This window comes from Plectropomus leopardus, chromosome 15 (assembly GCF_026936395.1).
Source record: "Plectropomus leopardus strain MGB_pleo_1.0 chromosome 15, ASM2693639v1, whole genome shotgun sequence".
NCBI classification, from domain to species: Eukaryota; Metazoa; Chordata; class Actinopteri; order Perciformes; family Serranidae; genus Plectropomus; species Plectropomus leopardus.
Window position 1 is genome coordinate 27,210,335 of NC_142190.1, and position 22,384 is coordinate 27,232,718.

The following is a 22,384-nucleotide window of genomic DNA, read 5'->3' on the forward strand; positions in this document are numbered from 1 at the left end:
TTTGAAGCTGCACAATGCCACCCTCTGCAACTATGGTCCTGTTTACACCTGGTATTAACATGCATTTTGGGTGATCTGGTTTCAAATAGACAATGCTAAATACAAGTGTAAAGGACTAGCAAGATGCATTGTGATCCAGTCACTCAAACCACTCGCGAAAGTGATCTGGGATGCACTAGACCACATATCTTTTGTAATGGAAACATTCATCCGGATGCGTTCATGACAAAGACTACGTCAGTGCGGATGTGTTTATTGTTATGCAAGCATAACGAAATAGAAGCTGTGCCAAACCAAGTGGTGCATGCTAGACATAAGAAAATAAAAACTTTACTTAAATTCATGAGCATTACATTCTAAAATCCTAGGTACACAAATACAAGCAATATTCAACATAATATTTAAAGTAGTAAATATAAAAAATGGTAAGAGAAGCATTAAGCCCCTGCGTCTGTGTGTTGTCATCTTTTCTATCTTGTGGTGGTTGTTTTGGTGACAGTGCACTAATGCTTTGTAACTTACCTATCCTGTCTTGAGTTGGACAAAGGAAAGTTTGGCCGTCCATCATTTTAATCTATGGAAGGCGACGTGTTGATTACTGCTGACAGGGATATCTCCAGCTGTACTGACACAGCTGCTAACATGACTAGTGAGCCTGCAATAGAACAGATAGCAACTCTGCGCAGGGCAGTAATCCCCGTAAGTCTGAACACAAGTGGTCAGCTGGAGATGCATGATAGACACAGGTGGAAACAGCAATATGTCTTATATGTCCACTTGTGTTTGCATCACCAAAACACTAAAAACAACACATCACCAACTTAATACCAGATCTAAACATGCTCTTTAGGTCATGATCTTGAAGTTTGTCGAAATAGAAGTCTGCTGCTACAGTACAAACTCAAATGCATAAGTTGTAGTACATGAGAGCAACCTTTTCTCACTCTCAAATTGTTAAATGGTGCTGCTTGGTCAGTGGCCTTTGGTGTTTGATACCGATGCACAAAGGCCTGCTTTGGAGGCGGTATGAGATGCATCAGGCGGCAGCATTTTTTTGATGGTCTGAGCAACTGCCATTGTATGAAGAGCAAGGAAGTCTGCATAGGAAGGGCAGGAAGGGTCAAACAAACTCAGGACTTTCGTCTGGGAGCCTGCTGTTCATGTTACCAGTGAAAGCCAATAGAGTTGTTATAATGACAATATAGGTGTGCTAGTATGTGCAGCCTACAGGGTTAGTGTGTTTCATGTGTTGTATGTGATGTTTTTAAGGTGACTGCATCAAACATGCTTATTTTAATCCAAACCATATTTTTTTTTCTAAATTTTACCACGTTTTTGTCACCCAAACATAAGGAAGTAAACCTGTAGACAAAGCTTTTTACCTACTTTTATTTTGAAAAGAGACTGTACATAAAAGCAAGTGGAAACTGTACATTTTATGTGAAGTCTGTAGTTTACTTGGAATAGACACAATGCATGAAATAACTCTCAAGTAAATTGACATTTTGTACCTGAGCCTCTAAAACTGATGCAAGAGGGGTACCCATAGTGTCACGGTTCGACATGTAGGATCACTGACCAGTGGTCAGTATTGTCAGTATTTGACAATTGGGATTGAGAATTTGCCGCAACAGGGGCGACATGTCTCCTGCACCCTAAAAAAATAATTTCCATCCCATTCAGCCGTACTGACATAGAAGAACTTTGAAACAAATCAGGAAAAGAATGAAATCACTAGCATAACAGAAACAAATTGGAATCGTCAGTGCCAAACATGGCTTCTGCAGATATCAGGTTTATCTATTAAACTCTTAGAAAAGTTATTTTATGAGAGTTTGAAGGTTTTTAATAGTTAGTTGATGAGTGCAGTTGGCAGAAAAAGCTTTAAACAGTTGCTTTAGTTAACAATTAATTCAGTAGCCTACAAGCTGTAAAATTTGGCACTAGATTTTGTTGCCTCTGCTGAAGACAGATTGCGACAACCGATTTTCATCATCTCTTTGTCTCCGTTTGCTACCTCCATCATTACCATGTCAGATTGAATCAGTTACTTCAACTTATTTTGTTCACCGTGCTTTGCTTGAAAAATGTGTGTAAGATCTTAAAAAATACTTATTGTTCACTATTGTTGGATACTGTAGCAGCACATTGTGCGACTGAATAACTTAATTGTAACCCCAGCCTCTTTAATGGCATTTGTTACTGTTTCCATAGAAACACACCCGTCACTTTCCAAGCTCTTTCGGAGGGAGACAGGAAGTTGTGGATGGAGGCCATGGATGGAAAAGAGCCTGTGAGTTCATTTCTCATCTCATCTCAGTTTGGATTATTCTTCTCCGAGATGTGATTTTTTGTGAAAGCTGCTTTTCTGCCAAATATATCTACAATGCAATACGGAGTCTGCTATGAAGGGGAGACATGGCTACTGGCTATTGTGCTGACACACAAATCTCCCAACGGTTTTTCCATTTTCCAATCTGTATAACAGAGTCTATCCAGCCCTGGTTTAAATCTGAACTCCTTAAATGTTGGCAGGTAGTTAAATCTGTAATCACAACCTTGTTTTGGAAGGGGTAAGCTACAATTATCAAGATAAATGTCGCTTGCAGCTTCTTAATTGGATTGCACCCATTTAAATGTGTTTTACATTTGTAATATCAGTCTGTTGATGTGCTGGGAGAGAGACTGGAACAAATAATGAATAATTTGTTAATTAGTGTCTTTTTCTGATATCTGTTGGTTTTAAGGAAACAATTATGTTTTATAGTCAAATCCATCATGTAAGCAGGGGCATAACACCAAATTCTTGACCCTATGCATAAGTAGCCTTGGTGGCCCCCCTGTCCTTCGTTCCTTGGTTCCTTGATTCTTGCTTCTGTAATGCACTTTTTGAATTTTTTCAAAACTGTCAGTTTGCCTTCTTTCCCTAGTGCGGGAGTGGACTAAACCATTTGGTGCCTCTTTTTTGAACCTTTTAAAACTGCAGCAAATTGGCTCAATTTCTCTTAGAAATGTGTGGAAGGCAATAAGCAATTTAAGAAGAAATAATACAAACATTAGCAAATAAAAAGCACAAGAAAATTGCTTGAAAATGAGCATACAAAAAAGGGAAAAATTGGTAAGTTTAAAAAAAAAAGACAAGGAAAAAATGCCTAAAAATTATATAATAATTCAATAACATAAAGTGCGTGATTATTGTAATTATAAATAGAATTTTCTGGACATTTTTGTACAGGGCTTTTTAAAAAAATAAATTTTATAAATCAACATATTTTTTGCAATTTGCAGAACATTTCTTGCCAAGTTGCTAATTGCTTTTTTCCACCCATGTTTTCAAAAGAAATCAGACCAATTTGCTCAGAGTTCAAAGGTTTACATACTTGTGAAAGGCGACCAAACGTAGCACAAAAAGAGATGATGATCCATTTGTTAATGGGTTAAGAGATACGAGGGGCCTCAGAGAGCTTCCACTATTTTTACATACAAAGTTCAGTATTTCAACAAATGTATTCAGTCGAATTTAATTATTGTAGTAATTAAAGATGAAAAAGTGCAAACAAAACCAAACTTTACAGTCTGGTTTACCCCCCCCACCGATTCCCCTGCATGTAAGGCACATAACAGCTTGCAGGTGGCATTTCTGAAGCCATGGTTTATGTCATTATGGCTTTTCTATTATGGATGTGTGAGACAGTATCAAGCTTGTTAGACACATCAGTGTTTGGCTAAATGGTGACTTAGGTATAATATCCTCTTACAGCACAGCTGAGTTCACACTGTTATTGATTTTTTAAGGTGTGAATGGAAACCTCCCCACAAAAACTGCCAAATGTTTGACCTGGCAAACCTTGCTGCTCTCCTGGTCTTTGTCTGTAATTAGCAGTTTTAAGAAAATGAAATACCAGATTTCCGTAGTAGCAAAAATTTTATACATTTTTAATTCCTCTTTTTGTCGCAGTTCTTATTAGACATCTTTCACATTAGGACAGTTTTGGTTTAATGGTGGCTGCTGTGTAGACAAAACAAATAGAACTTCACCACCAGAGGATGTGAAAATAACTGAAGGCACACTTCTCAGTGCCCTCTTCCTGTGCAACTTCCCCAACAACTTCTGTATATCATGCAAGTTTCACAAGAGCTTTTCCACACGCTCTGCCCAAATATTGTCAAGCAAAGATCCACTGCACTGCACGGCTGCCAAGTCTGCGGAGTCTGAGCTCTCAGTCCGGACAAGGATCAGCTCTGTGGTGTTCTCTAAGAGTAATATCATCTGCCACACTCTGAATGCCTTTTAGCCCAGTCTGAATAGCTGCAATATAAAGTGCGATCATATGGACACCTTTATGGGCCTCATTGTGCAGCATACTGATGCATACTCTTATGTGTTTCAACCTGTTTCTGTACACACAACTTTTGAAACCTCATACTGTCCTGTCTTTTTGCTAGTCTCTTGAGCCCACAACTTTGCTGTGAAGGCATGTCTCTCTTGCACATTTAATATACAGTGTGAATCTGATACTCTAGAAAGTAGCAGCTTATAATAGTTGAAATTAAAAGTCACTATTCTAACAAAAATGCCAAATATTCACTGGTTCCAGCTCCTCTCATGTGAGAATTTTCTGCAGTTATTCAGCATGTATTAACTGAACATTTTTGGCTTTTAGACTGTTGGTTGTGGAAGGAAGTAATTTGGCAATGTCACCCAGGATTTTTACTATATTCTCACATTTTATTGACCAAGCAGCTAACCAATTAATCCATGATTATCAGCAGATTTAGTAATGGGTAGACACACACTAGCCTTATTTCAGAGGTTCTGTGCCCACACGTAAAGGAGCTCTGGAAGCAAATGCAGGCGGTTGCTGGTCTCTACAGGCAGTCGCCCATTAGTCCGTAAGTGTCTCTTTTGGAAACTTTGTCACATTTCCAAACCAAGAAGTGGTTGACATTCATGAACCTGTGTGCCAATATGACACATGTAATCTTACACTAACAGATCACCTCAAGGCCCCCTTTTGTGCACTTTCCACTGGAACCTCTAATATGTTAAAAGAATTTGGCATTAAAGTGTTTCACAGAGAGAACACCGTTCGCATGTTCCTCTCCAAACTTGCTGAAGCAAGAGAACAGTTTTGGCAATTTTTCTTTTTTAACCACAGAAATTAAAACAATTATTCAGATATTGTAGATTTTTTTTCCTGTCATTATTTCCTTCCTCTGATGGTAGCTTCATAATCTTTGCAAAGGGCTGTTTTCACAAACATTCTGAGGGTATTGTGAGAGAGCTCCTAACTTAACCCTAAAAACTATGAGCAAGGAGTCCTAGCTAAGGAGCGATGAGGGAAAATTCTCAGAGCAACTGTGAATAAAGAAGGGACAGAAATGTTTGCGTTAGTGAGGACATTTTGTTGACCACATGCTAAACATAAGGCATTCTTTTAAAAGATGTGATTGGTTGTCTTCCATGAGCCATGAGTTAAGCTTCCATGGTGTGGAAATTAAATGATTTGCGTCACTGTTAAAGCATGTAATTGTGTGTTTACTCTGCTGATGAAAGGTTGAGGCAAACACAAGTCATCACAATTGCAGTGTTGTATTTTTACATTTGCCAAAAGTCTTTGTGTGATCATTTTCATTTCTGGTGTTATTATGTTAGTTGTGTTGGTGAGAGATGTGTGCGCATCTTTAATCAGACTGACCCCCTAAATTATCCCTGCAGGTCTAATCATTCAGTGTTTCTCTCAGATTTAGTTTGTATATGTGCAGTAGTTGCTGATAACCGGGGTAAAATTTAGAGGTTTTTGCAGGTCTGTGAATGCAGTGCAGGTGGAGTTCTCTATGAGTGGATTGTGGGGTGAATAATTGATCTCTCGATCTGTTCCAATCTGATAAGATAAAATCGATGAATGAAAGGAGCATCTGCTGCAAGTAATTGCAAACTTTTTGACCCAGCAGAATGAACAGTAAAGTTTCACTTTCAATGTGCCTGATGTTCTACTGCTCCATCTGCACCCAGAGTATGCTCTGCTCTCCAAGAGCATGGTGATATAAATAACCAGATGGCATATATATACATCAATAATGCTCCTAATTAACGGTCCAGCTCCAGAAATAGAAAATCTACTACAAATAAATGAATGAATGAATGAGTGGGAAGCTTTGGAGAGTGATTCTCCCTCACCCTAAGAGCTCTCTCAAGGGCTAAGTTGTTTGTTAATAACTTTCACTTTACCAGGACCTACTCTTAACTATGAGAGGAAATTGTTAGAAAGTGTCATAATTCAAATACAAATAAATAAATACGTATAAATGAATTTTCTTTTGAATTTCATCACGAGGAGCAACTCTTTGTACAAGGAAACTTTGTGAATACGGCCCCAGATTTGTCTATTTAAAACATAGCTACTGTGTGATCTTATTTGTTGAAAATTAAAGTGAATTAATGAAAATTCCAAAACATAACACATCAGGTCGAAGAAATTTTGAGTAGTTTCAAAAGAAGAGAATGAAGTGGTAGTTGTTGTACTCGGTTCTAAATCGATACCAGGGTGTGATTGTGGTATTTCACACATCAGCCGCCTGTGACCACAAGCACTTGTCCCCGTTGAAGAGTCCTCGAACAAAACTGTGTCTGTCTGTCTGTCTCCAGCTGCTCTGTCGCTGGCCCTGACCTCTGACAGCCATCAGTGAGGAGGGTGTCACTGTAAAAAAAAAATCAATCAGCTATTTTGGGGAAAGAATAAGACAATGCTTTGAAATAAAAACAGCTTTGAGTTGGGTGTCCTGGCTGTGAGTTAGTGGTGCCTGTACTAATGGACTGGTTTTAACTTTGCCAAATTGCTCTCAAGTATATTGAACTCTTTTCACCTGTTTGGATTTTTATGGTTCAGAAGTCTTTTCTGTTTTCCACCACTTAACACGACACACATTCTGTCCACTCATCCTTATTTGTCTCTGTTTCCATGATGTAGTTTGTATACATACATGAGGTAAACTCAAACATTGTGCTTATAATCCCAAAAAACTATCTGAGAAACTATTACTGTATCCAGGAAATTTGCTGTCCATTCCAGTACTACCACACTATTGAGTGTGCCAGAAACATATTGAGTATGTCCCAATACATAGTATGTCAAACACAGTATACCAAAAAATATCAGGGTGTCCTACTGCAAGCCAGCATACTGGCTATTCTGACCATCAGTGCTCTGCACAGCAGAAGATTCATTGACTGAAACACAAACAGATAACAGCTCAGTGGCTCAAAGTTATGTTGACCACTCAAATAGTAATAATAGAATATTAATTGTTTAAATTGACAAAATAATCATAAAGATTACCAAAAACAGAAGTAGGCTAACAGAAGGCTAGCTGTACAAATATAGATGACAGAGTACTGCATATGTTATTTCACTGTTTTGAATATGTTAGAATCTACAATGTATAGAGTTAAAACTTAAACGTTTAAACTACATACCTTGCAAAGTAGAAACAGCAAACCCTTGGGGTTGATTTCAAGGAAACCATAAAAAAGTAGTTATAGTTGCTGGTCTTGAAATAAAGTATTTTTTTGAAATACTGCAAATGTTGTTGGAGTTTCTCCGTCTTTGATTTATCTCCTTTCTCAATGCACCTTGGAAGTAGGTGAAGTTGCTTCAGTCACTGTGCATCATCAAGTTTTTCTCTCAGTTTTAAGAAATCGTTAGTCATGCTGAAGGCTAGTCATAGATTTTCCCATATGTTTCAGTCTTCAATTTCCTTTTGCATTTTTTTCATTTCAGATCTACCATTCCCCAATTCACAAGCAAGCTGAAAGTAAGTCAGTCATCTTTTTGGGGCAAATTCTTTTGTTGTGAGTAAAAAAGTTTTACGTTGTGTAATGAGTTGCAGAGCGTTTTCATTTTGATGTCTCACTTTATATCTGATGTCACAAAATCTATCAATATCCCCTTTTCCAAAATTATAAGATTTGTTTCAAAATGATTGTTTGCTGATAATTCTGTTTATTCTTTGTCCTTTTTTTTTTTACTTCTACAGTGGAGCTGAATGAAATTGGATTCAAGTTTGTACGAAAATGCATCAACTATGTTGAAACAAAAGGTAAAGACTCCTATTTGAGATTTATCTCAGCTATCTTTAGTTCTGTTAGTTTGCCTACATGCCCTGAAGGGGGCGTAGTTGAGTCACAGGTTACATTTAAAAAAATTATTACATTACGGGTAGTCTGAAATATTTGTCTATTTCAGATTGTACAGAATTTTAATCATCACATTTTTATCTGGCATTATGAATGTCTGTTTGTCTAATCTTTTTCTTTTTACTATTATTTTTTTTAACAAAAGCTCTTCCCTCTATGCATGCTACGATTTAAAAGCCCAATAACTCAGATCTACCTTGAAGGAAGATGTAACTTTTTCATTCTGCAGTCACAATATGTTTCTCCAGTCGGGTGATTCATCTTACAAGGATGAAGTGCTGCAGCCATAAGCATGTAATCTGACTCATGATCCAAGCACGTTGTTCAGACTCAAGCTAAATGGTTAAATGAAGCATTCACAATCAGGAGGGAACATCTGTATCTTAATTCTGACTCCTGCAGCCTCTGAGGAGAAACATGTGGTACATTACCACTGCTCTGTATTCGTCCAGATTATACTTCTTTTTTTCTTTTTCTTCTTTTTCTTTAACTTCCCCCTCTCCTCTTTACAGGAGTCACACAAGAAGGAGTGTACAGAACAGTTGGCAGCAACATCCAAGTGCAGAAGCTTTTAAATGCCTTCTTTGGTAAGGAAATAAGTCTGTGGACACGTTTTATATCTGTCCGTTCACTGTGTTTCTTCAGTTGTTCCTTCTTAGTAAAAATAAAGCAGGTTCGGACACTTGATGACAAAAGTGAACGGCAAGAAAATATCCGAAGGTTTCTGACTTGCAGTGCTGCTGCTCTGAAGAGCTCTGCCTTAAAGAGGATAAAAACTATATTTTTATGCAATGGATCAAATGGCTATGCATCAAAGACGTCGCCTGTAGTGGTGAACCCGCAAAGAATTGCCATCAGACTCTGCTGCAGCTCAGCTTAGCTTAATAGAGTCTTTCAACTCATTTCTTTGATTTTCTGTCTTTCAACTTCAATTTATTATGACTCTCACCGCTTTCATACCATCGTTTTCAGCTGCAATGGCTGTTCTGAGTGAAAAAGCTCATAAAAGGCACTGTACACAGCACCCGACTGCAGACGAACAAAGTTAGAAGCTAGATATTTCCCTCAGGAGCTGGTAGACACCAAAAATAGAGCTAATAGAGAGAAAATATTTGACTAACATTCATTAAGTGGATACAAACAAAACTCCAAATGAATGCTAATGTTTGTCTGTATCTGCTTGGTGTATAAATAAGCAACTGTTTTCTAACAAGTAACCTTAAACAGTGATAATATGTCAGTGTTTTTACAACTTGTTTCTACTGCCCCCAAGTGGCCAAAATAACCATTGCGGGTTTGATTTATATTTAATAAACACTTTTTTTTGCCGCAGATATTTGGACTTTACAGATTAGGAAAAGCACATTAACAATGTTAATGATGGCTCTGTTCTTTCAAGTTTTCCAGTGAGCCATGACAGTGTGATGGTGAGCCAGCATGTACACCCGTGTTGTCAAACATAATGATTTCTGGATGCATATCGATTGTATATATTTAAAAACTGTTTCAATACTAATTTTCTGCAGTATCAATATACCGATATCAGCTGCGCTTTCTAGCTGTCTGTTATTGTTAAGTTATTCTGCTGTTCTCTGCAACTAACCTAGAAAAGAAAAGTTGTCACTGTCATGCTATAGTCTTAATCTTAATATTTATCTTTTCAGAAAACAAATAGAATTGCATGACCTCAATGTCAGTTTATCCCTGTAGTATCAATAGTAGTGGTTAAAGTAAGAATTATCAACATCGACAACACTAAAGCACTATATCAGGACCCTGAAACTGAAGCAACTAACGCCTCACATTAATCTTATTATATTTTAATAATATAATAATAATATAATATAAAATAATATATTTTAATAATATATTTCCTACATTTTTTCAGTTTTGCAATTACTGTACATCTGATGTATTCTTTACATCATATTGCTTATGGTTTAATAAGGGCTAGCACATTATAATTAGCCATTTACTTTGACCCATTAACCACAGGTGGTTATCAGTGTTGTTTACATGGACTTTAACATAGCGGCATTATTTTTATTTTTATTTTTTTTGTCTTTATGTGCTCCTTCATAGACCCCTCAAACCCAGGAGATGTGGATCTCCACAGCAGTGACTGGGACGTGAAAACCATCACAAGTGCACTGAAGTTTTATCTGAGGTATGTTTGTGTTTGAGTAGATGCATGTGAGCAAAAGACACAAAGTTGGTTTGTGGAAATCACTGTATTTCCAGATCTGTGGCTGATGTTTTAATAGTGTTTTAATGATCAAACCTTTATGTCTGGTATGTTTTTCGTCTGTAATATACCTCTAATAAATACATTAATTTATATTATGATGATATTTATTGCATTCTTAAGTACATTTTAATTGTACTAGAATTTCATTTTGACATTGCAAGGGTGTTCCATGTACAAATCCCAGATACAAAAGGACTTTTCCAAAAATCTCTTTGACTGTGTGTTGTGTGTATGTGCAGATCTGCAACTGGATGCACATTAAAACAGTTGGTTGTTATTAAAATAACAAATGCAGCCTTGACAGAGGTCACTCTCTCTGAGTGCTTTCTGGCATAATTGTGTAATAAATAAGTTCTGCTTGTTGTTTTTCTTGTGTTTGATGTGGTGAGATTTATTGCTCTGTGATCCTGTTTACGAGTGTGCATGTATTTATCTGCAGGAGCTTGTCGGAACCTCTGATGACCTACAGTCTACACAGAGACCTCATGTGTGCTGCAAGTAAGGAAATTATTTAGGGCTAAGACTTAAGAGTTTTGTTTGCATGTTCGTGGGGTTTTTTTTGGGCACCTTTTTAAAGTCTTCTCTCGATCTAGACTTTAATATAAAAAGTCTGCTCAAGTGGAGCTCATTTACGCTCAGTGCGTCCTACTCAAAGGCAGCAGTATCTTGCATTGTAGGGTGTTTTAGTTAAATTGAATGTGTTTGGGAAGTACTGAGCATACAACTGGATAAATCAGATTTGAATTATATTACACATGTTGTGTGACAGTTTGCGAACCAATGTTTTGATATTGTTTTGCTGTCGCCAAATTAGTGAAGAACGTTTTTTTTTATTCTTTGTGGAGGCATGTAGGAAAATAAAAAAATCACCATTGATATAGAAATGGCAGTTTGTATTTTTTTAAGGTGGATAAGGGTTGGCTGAATTGAAACCTAAATGACTGGTACAAAAGAGGCTTGTGTACATCAATACTGTGCAAGGCTGCAGGTTCAGCTGTTTTACAGGCTGTAGGACACTAAAAAAAATCTGAGTCCTCTGCTTGTGTTGATATTACACGCAACATTGTTGTAAAACAGAGAAGACAATGAGTTTAATAGCACCAGCCTCATTCTGTCACGATGTTACAGTAAGAGAACTGCAGGCTTTAGTTTCATGGAAATGTCAGTTCAGTATGTGAATTGATGCTCCTCATCATTTGGCCTTAGTCTCATTACATTGCTGTTTAAGGCCGTGCCCTATTTCGTCTTTAAAAAATTCATGTTTATGTGTATCTGAATTATTTCTAATATTCATCACAAGTTTTATCCGTGCGCCTAAATAGTTAGTTCAATATTTTAAGAGTAGTGCTTTCCTTACCTACTTACAAGATGTAGAATTGTTTTTTTTTTTTGTCATTTTAATATGTCCTAATGAAATAAATGGTCATAAAAAATATTTTATGCATCAGTCAGTCTATCAATATATTATCAGTATATTAGTGCATCCCTTGGGCAAAAAAGTGCATAATAAAACCACTTTGGAGACTTCATTTCATGTCATTTTTCACTTTTTACTTTGAATTCTTTTTATTTTTTAACTTATTATTATTTCTAGATTATCCATATATTCTGTAATTTACTACAATTTATAAGACACAAACACAATTCCTACCTCTGTCATTTTTAATATATAACACTAGTTTTCTGACTGTAAAGAGTGAGGAGGCCAAATGCATGAACTTCCATCCCCCAGTCCAATCAAGCCCCTGCGTACAAATATGCACACTGTATATTTGGCATCTTTAGTCTGAAGCTGGTGTCTTGTACAACATTTTTTATGATTTAGGTCGGCAGATACTGCAGATAAACTCTCAGTAGATCATGAACTTTATAAATGTCATTCTTTCAAATTCCTCCACAAGGTAACTGCGTGTTGTTTTTGTATTACAGAGTCAGATAATCTGGACTTCCGACTGAGTGAAATTCATTCTCTCTCCTACAAACTACCAGAGAAGAATCGGGAGATGCTGGAGATGCTTATTAAGCACTTGGTGAAGTAAGTACCAGCCTACATTGGTGTGATTTACTATTTTTACCACCTCCAAAGGACCCTTTGAACTCTTGATGAGAATGATCTGAGATAATGTGTCACTAATTCAACCCCAACTTGCTGTCTGGTGACAGTGTGTGCAGTCACAGTGAAGAGAACCGGATGACCCCTTCAAACATGGCTGTCATCTTTGGACCCACGCTGATGAGAGCGAAGGAGGAGACAGTGGCAGCCATGTTGGATATCAAGTTTCAAAATATTGTGGTTGAGATTCTGATTGAGGACTTCAAAAAAGTGAGTTTTTTTTTTTTTTTTTTTTAGAGAATGCATTATCTGTCCAGTTTGAGACAAAAAAAAGATCCATCAAATGAATAGCATATTATATCAAGGAAAAGGACTAGTTAACCATTTGCATTGGAAATGTGCTGATTGGCTTCCTTGTTTTGAGTTGGATGATTAACTTGTGGAAAGAGAGAGAAACTCAAAAAATGTAATGCTTCTTAATGTGATTTTGTGTAAGCGCAGCGTTTATTTGCCACTGTCATCCCTAAGTTACCAATTTGTTGTATTTTGATTTTCAAGTGAAAAATAGCCATTAATTTATTTATTTGTTCACTTTTAAAAAATTGCATTGTGATTATTTTTTTTGTTTTTCTTATGTATATCATTTAGGCTCAGTCAGTATGTAATATTTCATACCTTCATACCCTCATGAAATTTCACCAGGGTATACTGTTTAAAACTGTATACTTTCAGCTTTCCAGACTAGTAAATACACAATAGAAACCCCCAAAATGAGAAAAGTAATGTTCTTATACCTACTTTCCCTTTTAAACAGATAAATACAGCTGTACACCTTTTTATTCAACTTTCTCTTGATCACGGAAGTCTGACAAAGCGTAATTGCCTTGTTATCTCATCTTAAAACACACTTCATCCAAACTGGACAGAAAGGGTATTGGGTTAGGGTTAGGGGTTAGGGTTACCCTTTTTAGTAATCTAGTTAGTAAGTCCACTGTTCCCACAATCACAAACTCCAGTTTGGTCAAAATAAATCCTTCATTCACCAAGTTAGATTTAAAAAACATGCCATTATTCCTCATAGTCTCTCTCTGCTGGTTGCCGGCTGTGTACAGTCCTGTAAGTTATCCCTCCACCACTAGATGGTGCTGTGTTATTCAGCTAAGCTGCCTGTTCCACCAGTAGAGAACAGAGACTGAGCTCTGGTGGTGTGTGCTGTGCACTACTTACAATTGTTGAGTTTAACAGAAATAGGAGTGCCTGTTTTTACGACGATATTGAAAAACATACCTTCTGGATTTCTAATTACCCTGGTATACCTTTACACCGTGATACTGCCCGAGCCTAATATCATTCTATTTATTCAGTTACAGGCTGTAGTAGTAACCGCTAAACCAAAGTGCTACTGTAACATTTTTTTTTGTTAATCACAGATCTTCAGTTATATGCCAGAGGACAGCACTGCCCCACCTGTACCTCCTCCGCGGATCACACCAAGAAAGCGGCAACCCATCACAATCTCCAAGCGGCCACCTCGTGTTTATCAGGCTCTGAGTCACGACCACCTCCAGCACACAGAGAGTAATTACCAGCCTCCCTTGGCTTGATTGTCATCTTCATCCTCAGTATTATCCCACCCTTTCTGTGCTGATTGTACAGTAGATTATCTTTAGAAAGATTTGAGCCTCAACACCCCTGCAGGGTCATATCCTAACATTTACTGAAGCGCAGAAAAAGTGTGTGTCCATCAAATACCATTCCAACCGATAATTACATATTCCTAAACATGGAATTTGTCAAAAAATGTAAAATCAGAATCTGTTAATTCTCTTTATTCTTTATTGACCTATCCTTACTTGGTATCCTTATATAGAAAATTCCTCTGATCTACAAGTACAAATACAAGTATCCACTCCACATTCTTTATCTTACATCAGTATTACTTTTTAAGGCCTCTGGCTAAATGGTATACTTTTATGTGTGTTGAAACCCCTCGTTAAGTGGGTGTGTTTCCATCCTCTCATACACTTAGCAGAGAGATTTGTTGCATGTGCAGCATGTCCTCCCTGCCTTGGTTAAACATTGAAATACTCTAAACTTACTAGTTGATATAGCCAGATAACCAGCTCTGCAAGACTTATCCAAACTTTGCGTTGTGAAAACTGTGGCTATGTTACCAATTTAAAGGTCAATGAATGTTTTTCAAATTATTTTACATTGACCTTCAGTGTGCTTGGTATGTTTTTTCTTGCACTTTGCGGATAATTGTATTAATTCACAGAAGAAAATATTTACATTTGACACGAGCCAGAAGTTACTGTACTCAGATAGCAAGAGCAACATCCCATTCTTTATCTCAATGTTTAGCTGTTGCGTCCACTCCCAAGTAGTCACCACCTTGCATTAATGGCTTTGTTGTTTCTTTGCAACAGATGGTCAGAAAGACAGTTCTGTCATGGACGGGGAAGTCTCACCAAACCCCGTTCCCCTTCAGCGGACGAAACCTGTAAGCTGTCCTCCGCTTGTTCCAAGAGAACCTCCTCCAAGAATACCACTGATGCCCAGACCAGCTATCCGTCAGGACAGAAACTCAGACTCTGACGCTGGCAAGATAGACGATATGAAGCAAAGGCCAGATTCCTCTTCGGCGGCAAATGGGGAATCTGGAGTCTATGTGAGCAGAGTGCCATCCTTCCAGAGCAGAAGACCACCTCCCAAAGGCACACCAACCAACAGAGAAGGTATGATGAACTCTGTGTCATTGGTACTGTAACCTCCTTAAATCAGTTTATCTTCAACAAAAAAAAAACAACCCATCTAGGTTAAATGTTATTTTGAAAAATAAAGACAAAGGGATATAGTGTAATGCAGCAAAGCTGAGATGTATTGATCAGATATGTTTGGACATGCAAATCTCCCCAAAAACCAAAAGAGGATAATCAGTTAAGCAGCTAATTTTCCTGCTTATGTGATGTGGCTCCATCCACTGCTTTAAAACCATTAGGTCCCTCCTCTTGATTTCTGGTGTTGTTGTTGTTTGTTATTGCAGTAGAGTTGACAGTGGCGTCAGGGGTTGATAAAGCAGTCACTGTTCTACGCAGTGCAGAAAAACTCTCCATGACCCACTCTAGTCCTGCTCTCTCTGCCCTTTTACATCCCGCTCCAAGCAGTTAATGTAACACAGATGCCCAAACAAGTCGACACTGTTGTCAAACTGGTTAATAACCGTGTTGTAAAGTTAGCCGTGTGATGCTTGCAGCCTGGTCATTATGTGTATGTGTGACTCTGTCTCAGGCAGTAGTCTCATGATAAACAGACACAGGAGCTGAGTGAATCAATACACTGCACAAAGCTTTGCAATGAAACGTTTTCAGCACAACATTAGATTTTTTTGCCAATATTCGATATGCCGATATAAAAACAACTCATTTGGCCAATGACCCATAGCGATATCAATATATCCACTTCAGCTTAGGGTTGATGTTTTGTACCGGTTCTCTTTGTCAATTAAAAAAATAAAAAATAAAAAATTATATATATATATATATATATATATATATATATATATATATATATACTGTATATTTATGTGTGTGTGTGATATCTGCAGAAGTCAGCATGTTGGCCGATTCCAATATTTTATTCTAAAGCTAGTATTTGCTAATGATATTATTGTGCATCCCTAGTTCTTATTAATCAAATTTGTGGTAAAGTTGCAGTGATTGGGCAATATTTGCAACTGCAGAATTCCCTGAAAGTGTCTAGATTTGTGTTAGTTACTGTGATCGCAACAGTTCAAAATCCTGGAGTGACTGAGGAGTCTCTGTTTATTTGTTTGTTTTTTTAGATATTTGCTGAAGAAAGTAGGTTATCAACGTAGACTCCAACACTCAGCATGTCGTTGTATGGATCTTTTGTTATTATAACAGATGATCCATACTGTAGTGAACATCAAAATGTGATTCCTAACTTGTTAATCCATCACAGCCGCAGTCTTTCAATTTTATCAGTTTAATCAGTTTTATTGCAAAATCTGTTATTCATGTTCCCTCCCATGCATTATTACACAAATCTCTTTTTTTTCCTAGGAGATCCCGATGGTCTGACCAGAACAAGATCCACAGAGAAGCCTGCCATTTGCAGACCCCCGGTCAGGCCCCCCGAGCCCCCCTCCAGATGCCCCGCTCCACAAAAGACCTCGAGTGCAGCCAGCAGCGAGGGCACGGCCACATCCTAGTAAGTGCTTTTCAGAGATTCAAAAGTCTGTTGCCACCTTTTTCACAATAATGATCAAGAGGCTTAATAACCGTAAATCTGCTGTTTTAATTAAAAAACAAAAAAACTCACAATTTAAGCAACCTTGAGATGGTGCCAGGAGTGCACATTCCAGTGTGTCAGAATCAGCAGCCCTCAATGTGTTAGTAGCTTTGATGATCAAAACTGTTACAATTAAAGAGCAGACATGTTGACAGTTCCTGCATGAAACTGCTCACAAAAACTTCTGTTAATGTATCTCGAGTAACCGGGTCATGATTTCTGGAAAGAGACATTGCTGTTGAGTTTCTCAAATGTATTTTTTTACCGCTTTGAGCACCACAAGCTGAGTGCTGTCTGGTTCCACTATATTAAAGAGAAGGCAGACGGGAAGACCCAGAAATCATGGGAATATTAGTTAAAGGAAAAGAATATAAGACAAGTTTGTATGCGGATGAGATCCTGGCAACACCCTCTGAACCCGATACTAGCCTCCTCAAATTAATGTCCTGCTTCGACCAATATGGTTCCTATTCGGGATACAAACTGAACATAGAGAAAACTCAAACCCTTTCTTTTAATTACTCACCTCAGGAAAACATACGTAAAACTTTTAAATTTATATGGAAAACCAGAATTCTGAAATATCTAGGTGTTAATATTCCCAAGACCCCCAAAGATTTATATGGTGTAAACTATGGTAGCATTACAACCAAAATTAAAAGCTCGGCTATTAAGGTGGGTCGAACATGATAGAGATTTCAAACCAGCACAGCTTGACTTGAGATTTAAAGAGCTGACTCGAAGAGGCATTACTTCATATTGTGTAATTACATCTGACACAGGCCTGGACAGTTTCCAACAACTACAGGAAAACCATGATCTAGAGAAACACGTCTTCTACAGATACTTACAGATTCGGCATCACTTTGATAGAAATATTAAAATTCTAGAAAAAGGCGACACGGACCTCATCGACATTCTTATCAGTGCATACAAAGGTAAAATTCATAAGAAAGTGGTCTCCAAAATTTACTCTAGCCTGCAAATACACAAAAAAATATCAACATCATATGTCAAAAGAACTTGCAAATATAATCTTGACAGAAGACGACTGGCTTAACATATGCAAAATAAACTCTTCTACCACCAGTTCAGGGCAATGGCGGGAATTTGCATGGAAAAATGTTATTAGGTACTTTGTCACCCCAAGAAGAACATACCCCCCCCCCCCCTAATTACTTATCTATGAATTTCTGTGGCCCTATATACTACATGATGCAGTACTGTTGTGTGTATATTCATCTTTTTATTTTCCTGAGACATTCCCCTTGGTGACCTGAAACTTTGCACTTAAAAATAAAGTATTAAAAAAATAAATAAATAAATAAAGAGAAGGCAGACATCTCTACCGATATCTCCAACACTCACACCAAAACAATCTAGACTGATAAATAGTACTACAGGTAAGAGAGAAAATATGTAAATTTGATTTGGGGATGAACCGTCTCTTTAAAAGTTGATAGGTCAAAAATAAAAATCAGGCTGCAAGTTAAAGTTATTTATCTCTTTTATCTTGGAATAATAGCCTTTTTTCGCATTAATGGATTAGTTAGCTCTTTATCTTGTCACAAAAAAAGCTTTTTTTTGGGTGACAATGTGTTTGTCTTCTTTTTCTGCAGTGTTGCCTCTAAAACAAAGTTTTTTGAGAATGCCTCCAGGCATGTTGACAGGTACGTAACAGCCACTCGTCTGTGCTTCAGTTTGATTTTAGTTTTTTTTTTTTTTAAAGTTCAGCATAGACGTGTGTTTTTTACAGTACAGTAGATAAAAGTTTATAAAAACATAACAGAAGATTAAAGTTGGGCTCCTACTTCTGATGACACAGTTACTGAGGTAGAAACACATGTCTCCTCCTTTATGATTCACTTTGACGTCCAAGTTGAGGTCTTTGCTACCCTCCCTGCACACGCGGTGATAAAGGCTGCAAATGAAGAACGTCTGAGTGGAAAGAGTTTGTGGGAGTTTTATCAAAGAGTTAATATTTTTCTTTATTGTAATCTCCTCTATCAATGTTCAGTTTACATTAACTTGTGGTCTGTGCTGATGTATTAAGGTCTTGTTTGGCCTTTGGACAGATGAAGTACAGATTGTGACTTAAGTAATTATTATCTCGCAACTTTGTATTACAAATGTGTGGTGTAAGATGTACTCAGATCTCTTTACTTGAGAAAACAAAATAGAAAAATCATACTGTGAAAATACACTATTACAAGTAAAAGTCCTGCAATCAAAATATTATACTTAAAGAGATACTTTTTAACCTACTTTGTATCATAAAAATGTGGGTAGTGTTTTAAAAAGGAACCGTGGTAAGCTTCCCTTCATCTTACCAGCGCTGAGATTTACTTGCTCATCCCTCGGCTCAAAAGCCTACACAAAGCAGTGTCGATCAAATATAAATAAAGTTTCTGTTACCGCATTGCCCATTTCTCGCCAAAAATGTCCTCAGAAACGTATTAAAGCTTACAGTTTAATAATACGTGATTGATTTTTACCACCTTGCCACCATATGTTTCCCGCGCCAAAACTGACAAGCTCGCATTATGTCATCTACCACTGAGGCCATTTATTTGTGAGGCGCAGTGCATTCTGGTAGGTGGAGGTTTTCTACGTCACGGGTATAGATAGATAGTAATAAGTATTAGTATTTAATAGTTGTTTTATATTCTGTAGTGTAGTAAGAAGTACAATACTGGGTTCCAAAAAGTAGCAGAAGCAGAAAGTTGCATAAAATGGAAATACTCAGTTAAAGTACAAATACCTTGTCAAGTACAGTACTTACATGTACTCAGTTAGAGTCCACCACTGGTAGATATATTTATATCTAACAACTACTTGTTTGCCCCACTGAGGTGTGCAGTTGTTATCATTCTACTATTATATTGTTATTACCTGCACATTTTTATCCCAGCGTAATAGCTATAGCACTTTTAACTTATCTTGCTTTTGTTATGGTTATTTTATCTTATTTTATCCTTGTGTAATAATTGCTATTTTATATTTGCCATTATCGTTATTTTATTTCACTTTTATCCTTGTGCAATCACATTGCTTTTTTTTGGTGCAGTATTACACTGGGAAAAATCGTTGCGATCACAGAGGCGAGTACAATATTATACGGCAGGTGTAGTACATGAAGACCATGTGACTTTTCTTTCTGATCTGTAAGTGACATCTAATTCGTGTCATCAGTGTAGACTGTCTTTTGTTCTTTTGTGTGTCTCGCCTTGTTGTATTGTTTTTTCTTATAGTGTAGTTTAGGATTCATGTAGTACTGTAACCCAAGTCAAATTTCCCTCAGGGGACCATTAAAGTTTATCTTGATCTTATCTCGATCTGGATCTTGAATATTACCGGTGTTCAAAAGCAGGGCCAGTTCCAATGATTAATCAGATTCATCTCATGCAGTGCGATATGTACTGAATCAATGAGATCGCTGTTTATCACACAGCGTATACGGTCTTCAGGCAGATCATTGGCTGTCTCGAGGTTGAGCTGAAACCATAAACGCATTTGTAACAAATGTGTTTTTGCTCTTCTCATTTAGTCCACAGACCTCTCCGTCACCAACAGCGACAAATTTAAAGAAAGAGGTGAGATTTACCGTGACTGTGACAGATTTAACTACATTTAAATACTGAATATATTGTCAAGATTGTTCCTTTTTTATAACCTGATAACCCTTTTTTTCTCAATTGTAATATGTCTATTCATTTACTTGAGACTCTGTTTTGTTTCCTCAGAATTGAAGTCAAGGAGACTCAGACCACATCAGGTGACCTCTACATGTGCTGTTGGGTGCTGATCAAGGTTGAGGGGACCCACCTTCAATAAACTCAGTGATCTTATCGGTTAGATTAAAGGAGCGACTCTCCACAGAAATAAATGGATTTGTTTGACTCCAATTGGTTTTTACTACCAGTATGAATTGTGTCTTTAGGCAACACAGTAGCAAATGGACTTATGAATGAGCTTGCATATTGTCTCGGTTTATTAATTGTTCCAAAGTTAGGATGATGTGACAGCCTATTGACCTTTAGTCATTTTACAGTGTTAAAAAGTTTGAATGTCAGATTTTACTGGAAGGAACTAACGGCCATAACTGGTTGCAAAAGCATACATAGACATCTTTTTTGTCTACTTGCTTAACACTTGTTTTTAGCATTGTAAAAAAGATCTCCCAAAGAAGACTAATTGATTACATAGATTTAACTATTATTAATTTGCAAATGTAGATTGTACGTCAAAGATTAGCTTCTTTGTAAGATGGACCATTTAATGGTCTGTCAAGGGGTTAGATGATGCAAAATCATTTTAGGATAAAAAACATAATTTCTGCGGAGTGTTTTAGTTGGTCGGTTGGAGTATGTCAGCAGAGACATATCATGTTATTCAGACATTAGGAGGCATTACAAAAAAAGGTATTTTGCTATAAAATGTCAGCCTGTATTCCAGTCAGTTGTAGTTTGAATTTACATTATGAATATAATGCTAATGTTACTGTTTGATAGGGAATTATTAAAACGTAGGCATTAGTGTACATTCCTGTCATTCCACTCCTGACTTTGGTGTTGCTCAGGTGGCTCAGGTTGCACAGGAGAGCCCACAAAGTTTACCTGAATTTGTTGCACCTTAAAACAATTGTTGGGATGCAAAACGCAGGTGGCATAAGAATCAAAAGTGATTGTTAATATGTGAAAATAACACTCCAGTGTTTTGTTTTACTTCTTTGTTACTTAAAACAGTTATTTTACACTTGTATTTTGAAAATCCAACTTGAAAATTCTGGTTGTTGTCTGGTTGAACTTGTTTTCAGGAAGGCAAATAAACATGGAAAATTCTCTACTTACTTCTGTGTCATTGCATAATGTTGTAGTTGCGTGTCTCCTCAATCGGCGATGTGATGTTTAAAATCACGAAATATTACATTTTCATTAAATCCTTTTTTCTTTTTTTAAATTCAGTGTTTTCTCTGCTCATATTATGGGATAGTTAACAGTTTATTCAAAACCAGACCTATTTATGCCATCAAACTAAGACAGACAACTCATGTAAAAATGCTAAAATTCTGGTTTCGTGAGCTCATCTTTTTGTTCAGTCAGAATTAAAGCTATTTTGTTATACATATTAAAAGTGCAAGAGAAGTATGCAGGGTGCATCATCTCAACCCATCCCTTAAATTTAGAAATATTTTACTCTAATAAAATAACGAGTGTATAAGATGTGTTTGGCCATATTTAAGATGGTATGAAATATTTCACTCATGTTTCTGGACATTTTCCGCTAACAATGACATTCATGGTAGAGTTTGGTAAATCTAAAAAACAAACACAAAAAAGTCATAGGTATTACCAAAGTTGTTAAAATAAATCTTAAGCGGAACATCCAACCTATAGTCATTGTCACAAATTTCAAACTACAGAAGTACATTGCATTCACAGAATAAAAAAACAAAAAAGAAAGACACTTTATCTTGTAATTATGAGATCCTAAGTCAAGTAAGGTGCCACATACTGGCCACTGCATGTCCACAGAAAGGTAAAATATCAGCTGGTTTGTGAAGCATCTCATG

The 22,384-nt window shown here is 37.0% G+C and overlaps 1 protein-coding gene across 1 annotated transcript in view; it reads left to right on the forward strand.

Annotated features, from left to right (window-relative positions):
• ophn1 (oligophrenin 1) overlaps nt 1-21,661 on the forward strand; it is a 31,604-nt gene extending 9,943 nt beyond the window's left edge. Inside the window, exons 11-24 of the mRNA XM_042499072.2 lie at nt 2,215-2,293; nt 7,782-7,815; nt 8,038-8,100; nt 8,710-8,784; nt 10,280-10,364; nt 10,885-10,943; nt 12,375-12,480; nt 12,609-12,768; nt 13,929-14,076; nt 14,928-15,236; nt 16,584-16,731; nt 18,432-18,482; nt 20,360-20,405; nt 20,556-21,661. Coding sequence (XP_042355006.1) covers nt 2,215-2,293; nt 7,782-7,815; nt 8,038-8,100; nt 8,710-8,784; nt 10,280-10,364; nt 10,885-10,943; nt 12,375-12,480; nt 12,609-12,768; nt 13,929-14,076; nt 14,928-15,236; nt 16,584-16,731; nt 18,432-18,482; nt 20,360-20,405; nt 20,556-20,561 — 1,369 coding nt within the window. The 3' untranslated portion in view covers nt 20,562-21,661. The remainder of the gene's footprint in view (nt 1-2,214; nt 2,294-7,781; nt 7,816-8,037; nt 8,101-8,709; nt 8,785-10,279; nt 10,365-10,884; nt 10,944-12,374; nt 12,481-12,608; nt 12,769-13,928; nt 14,077-14,927; nt 15,237-16,583; nt 16,732-18,431; nt 18,483-20,359; nt 20,406-20,555) is intronic.
• The last annotated feature ends 723 nt before the right edge of the window (nt 21,662-22,384 follow it).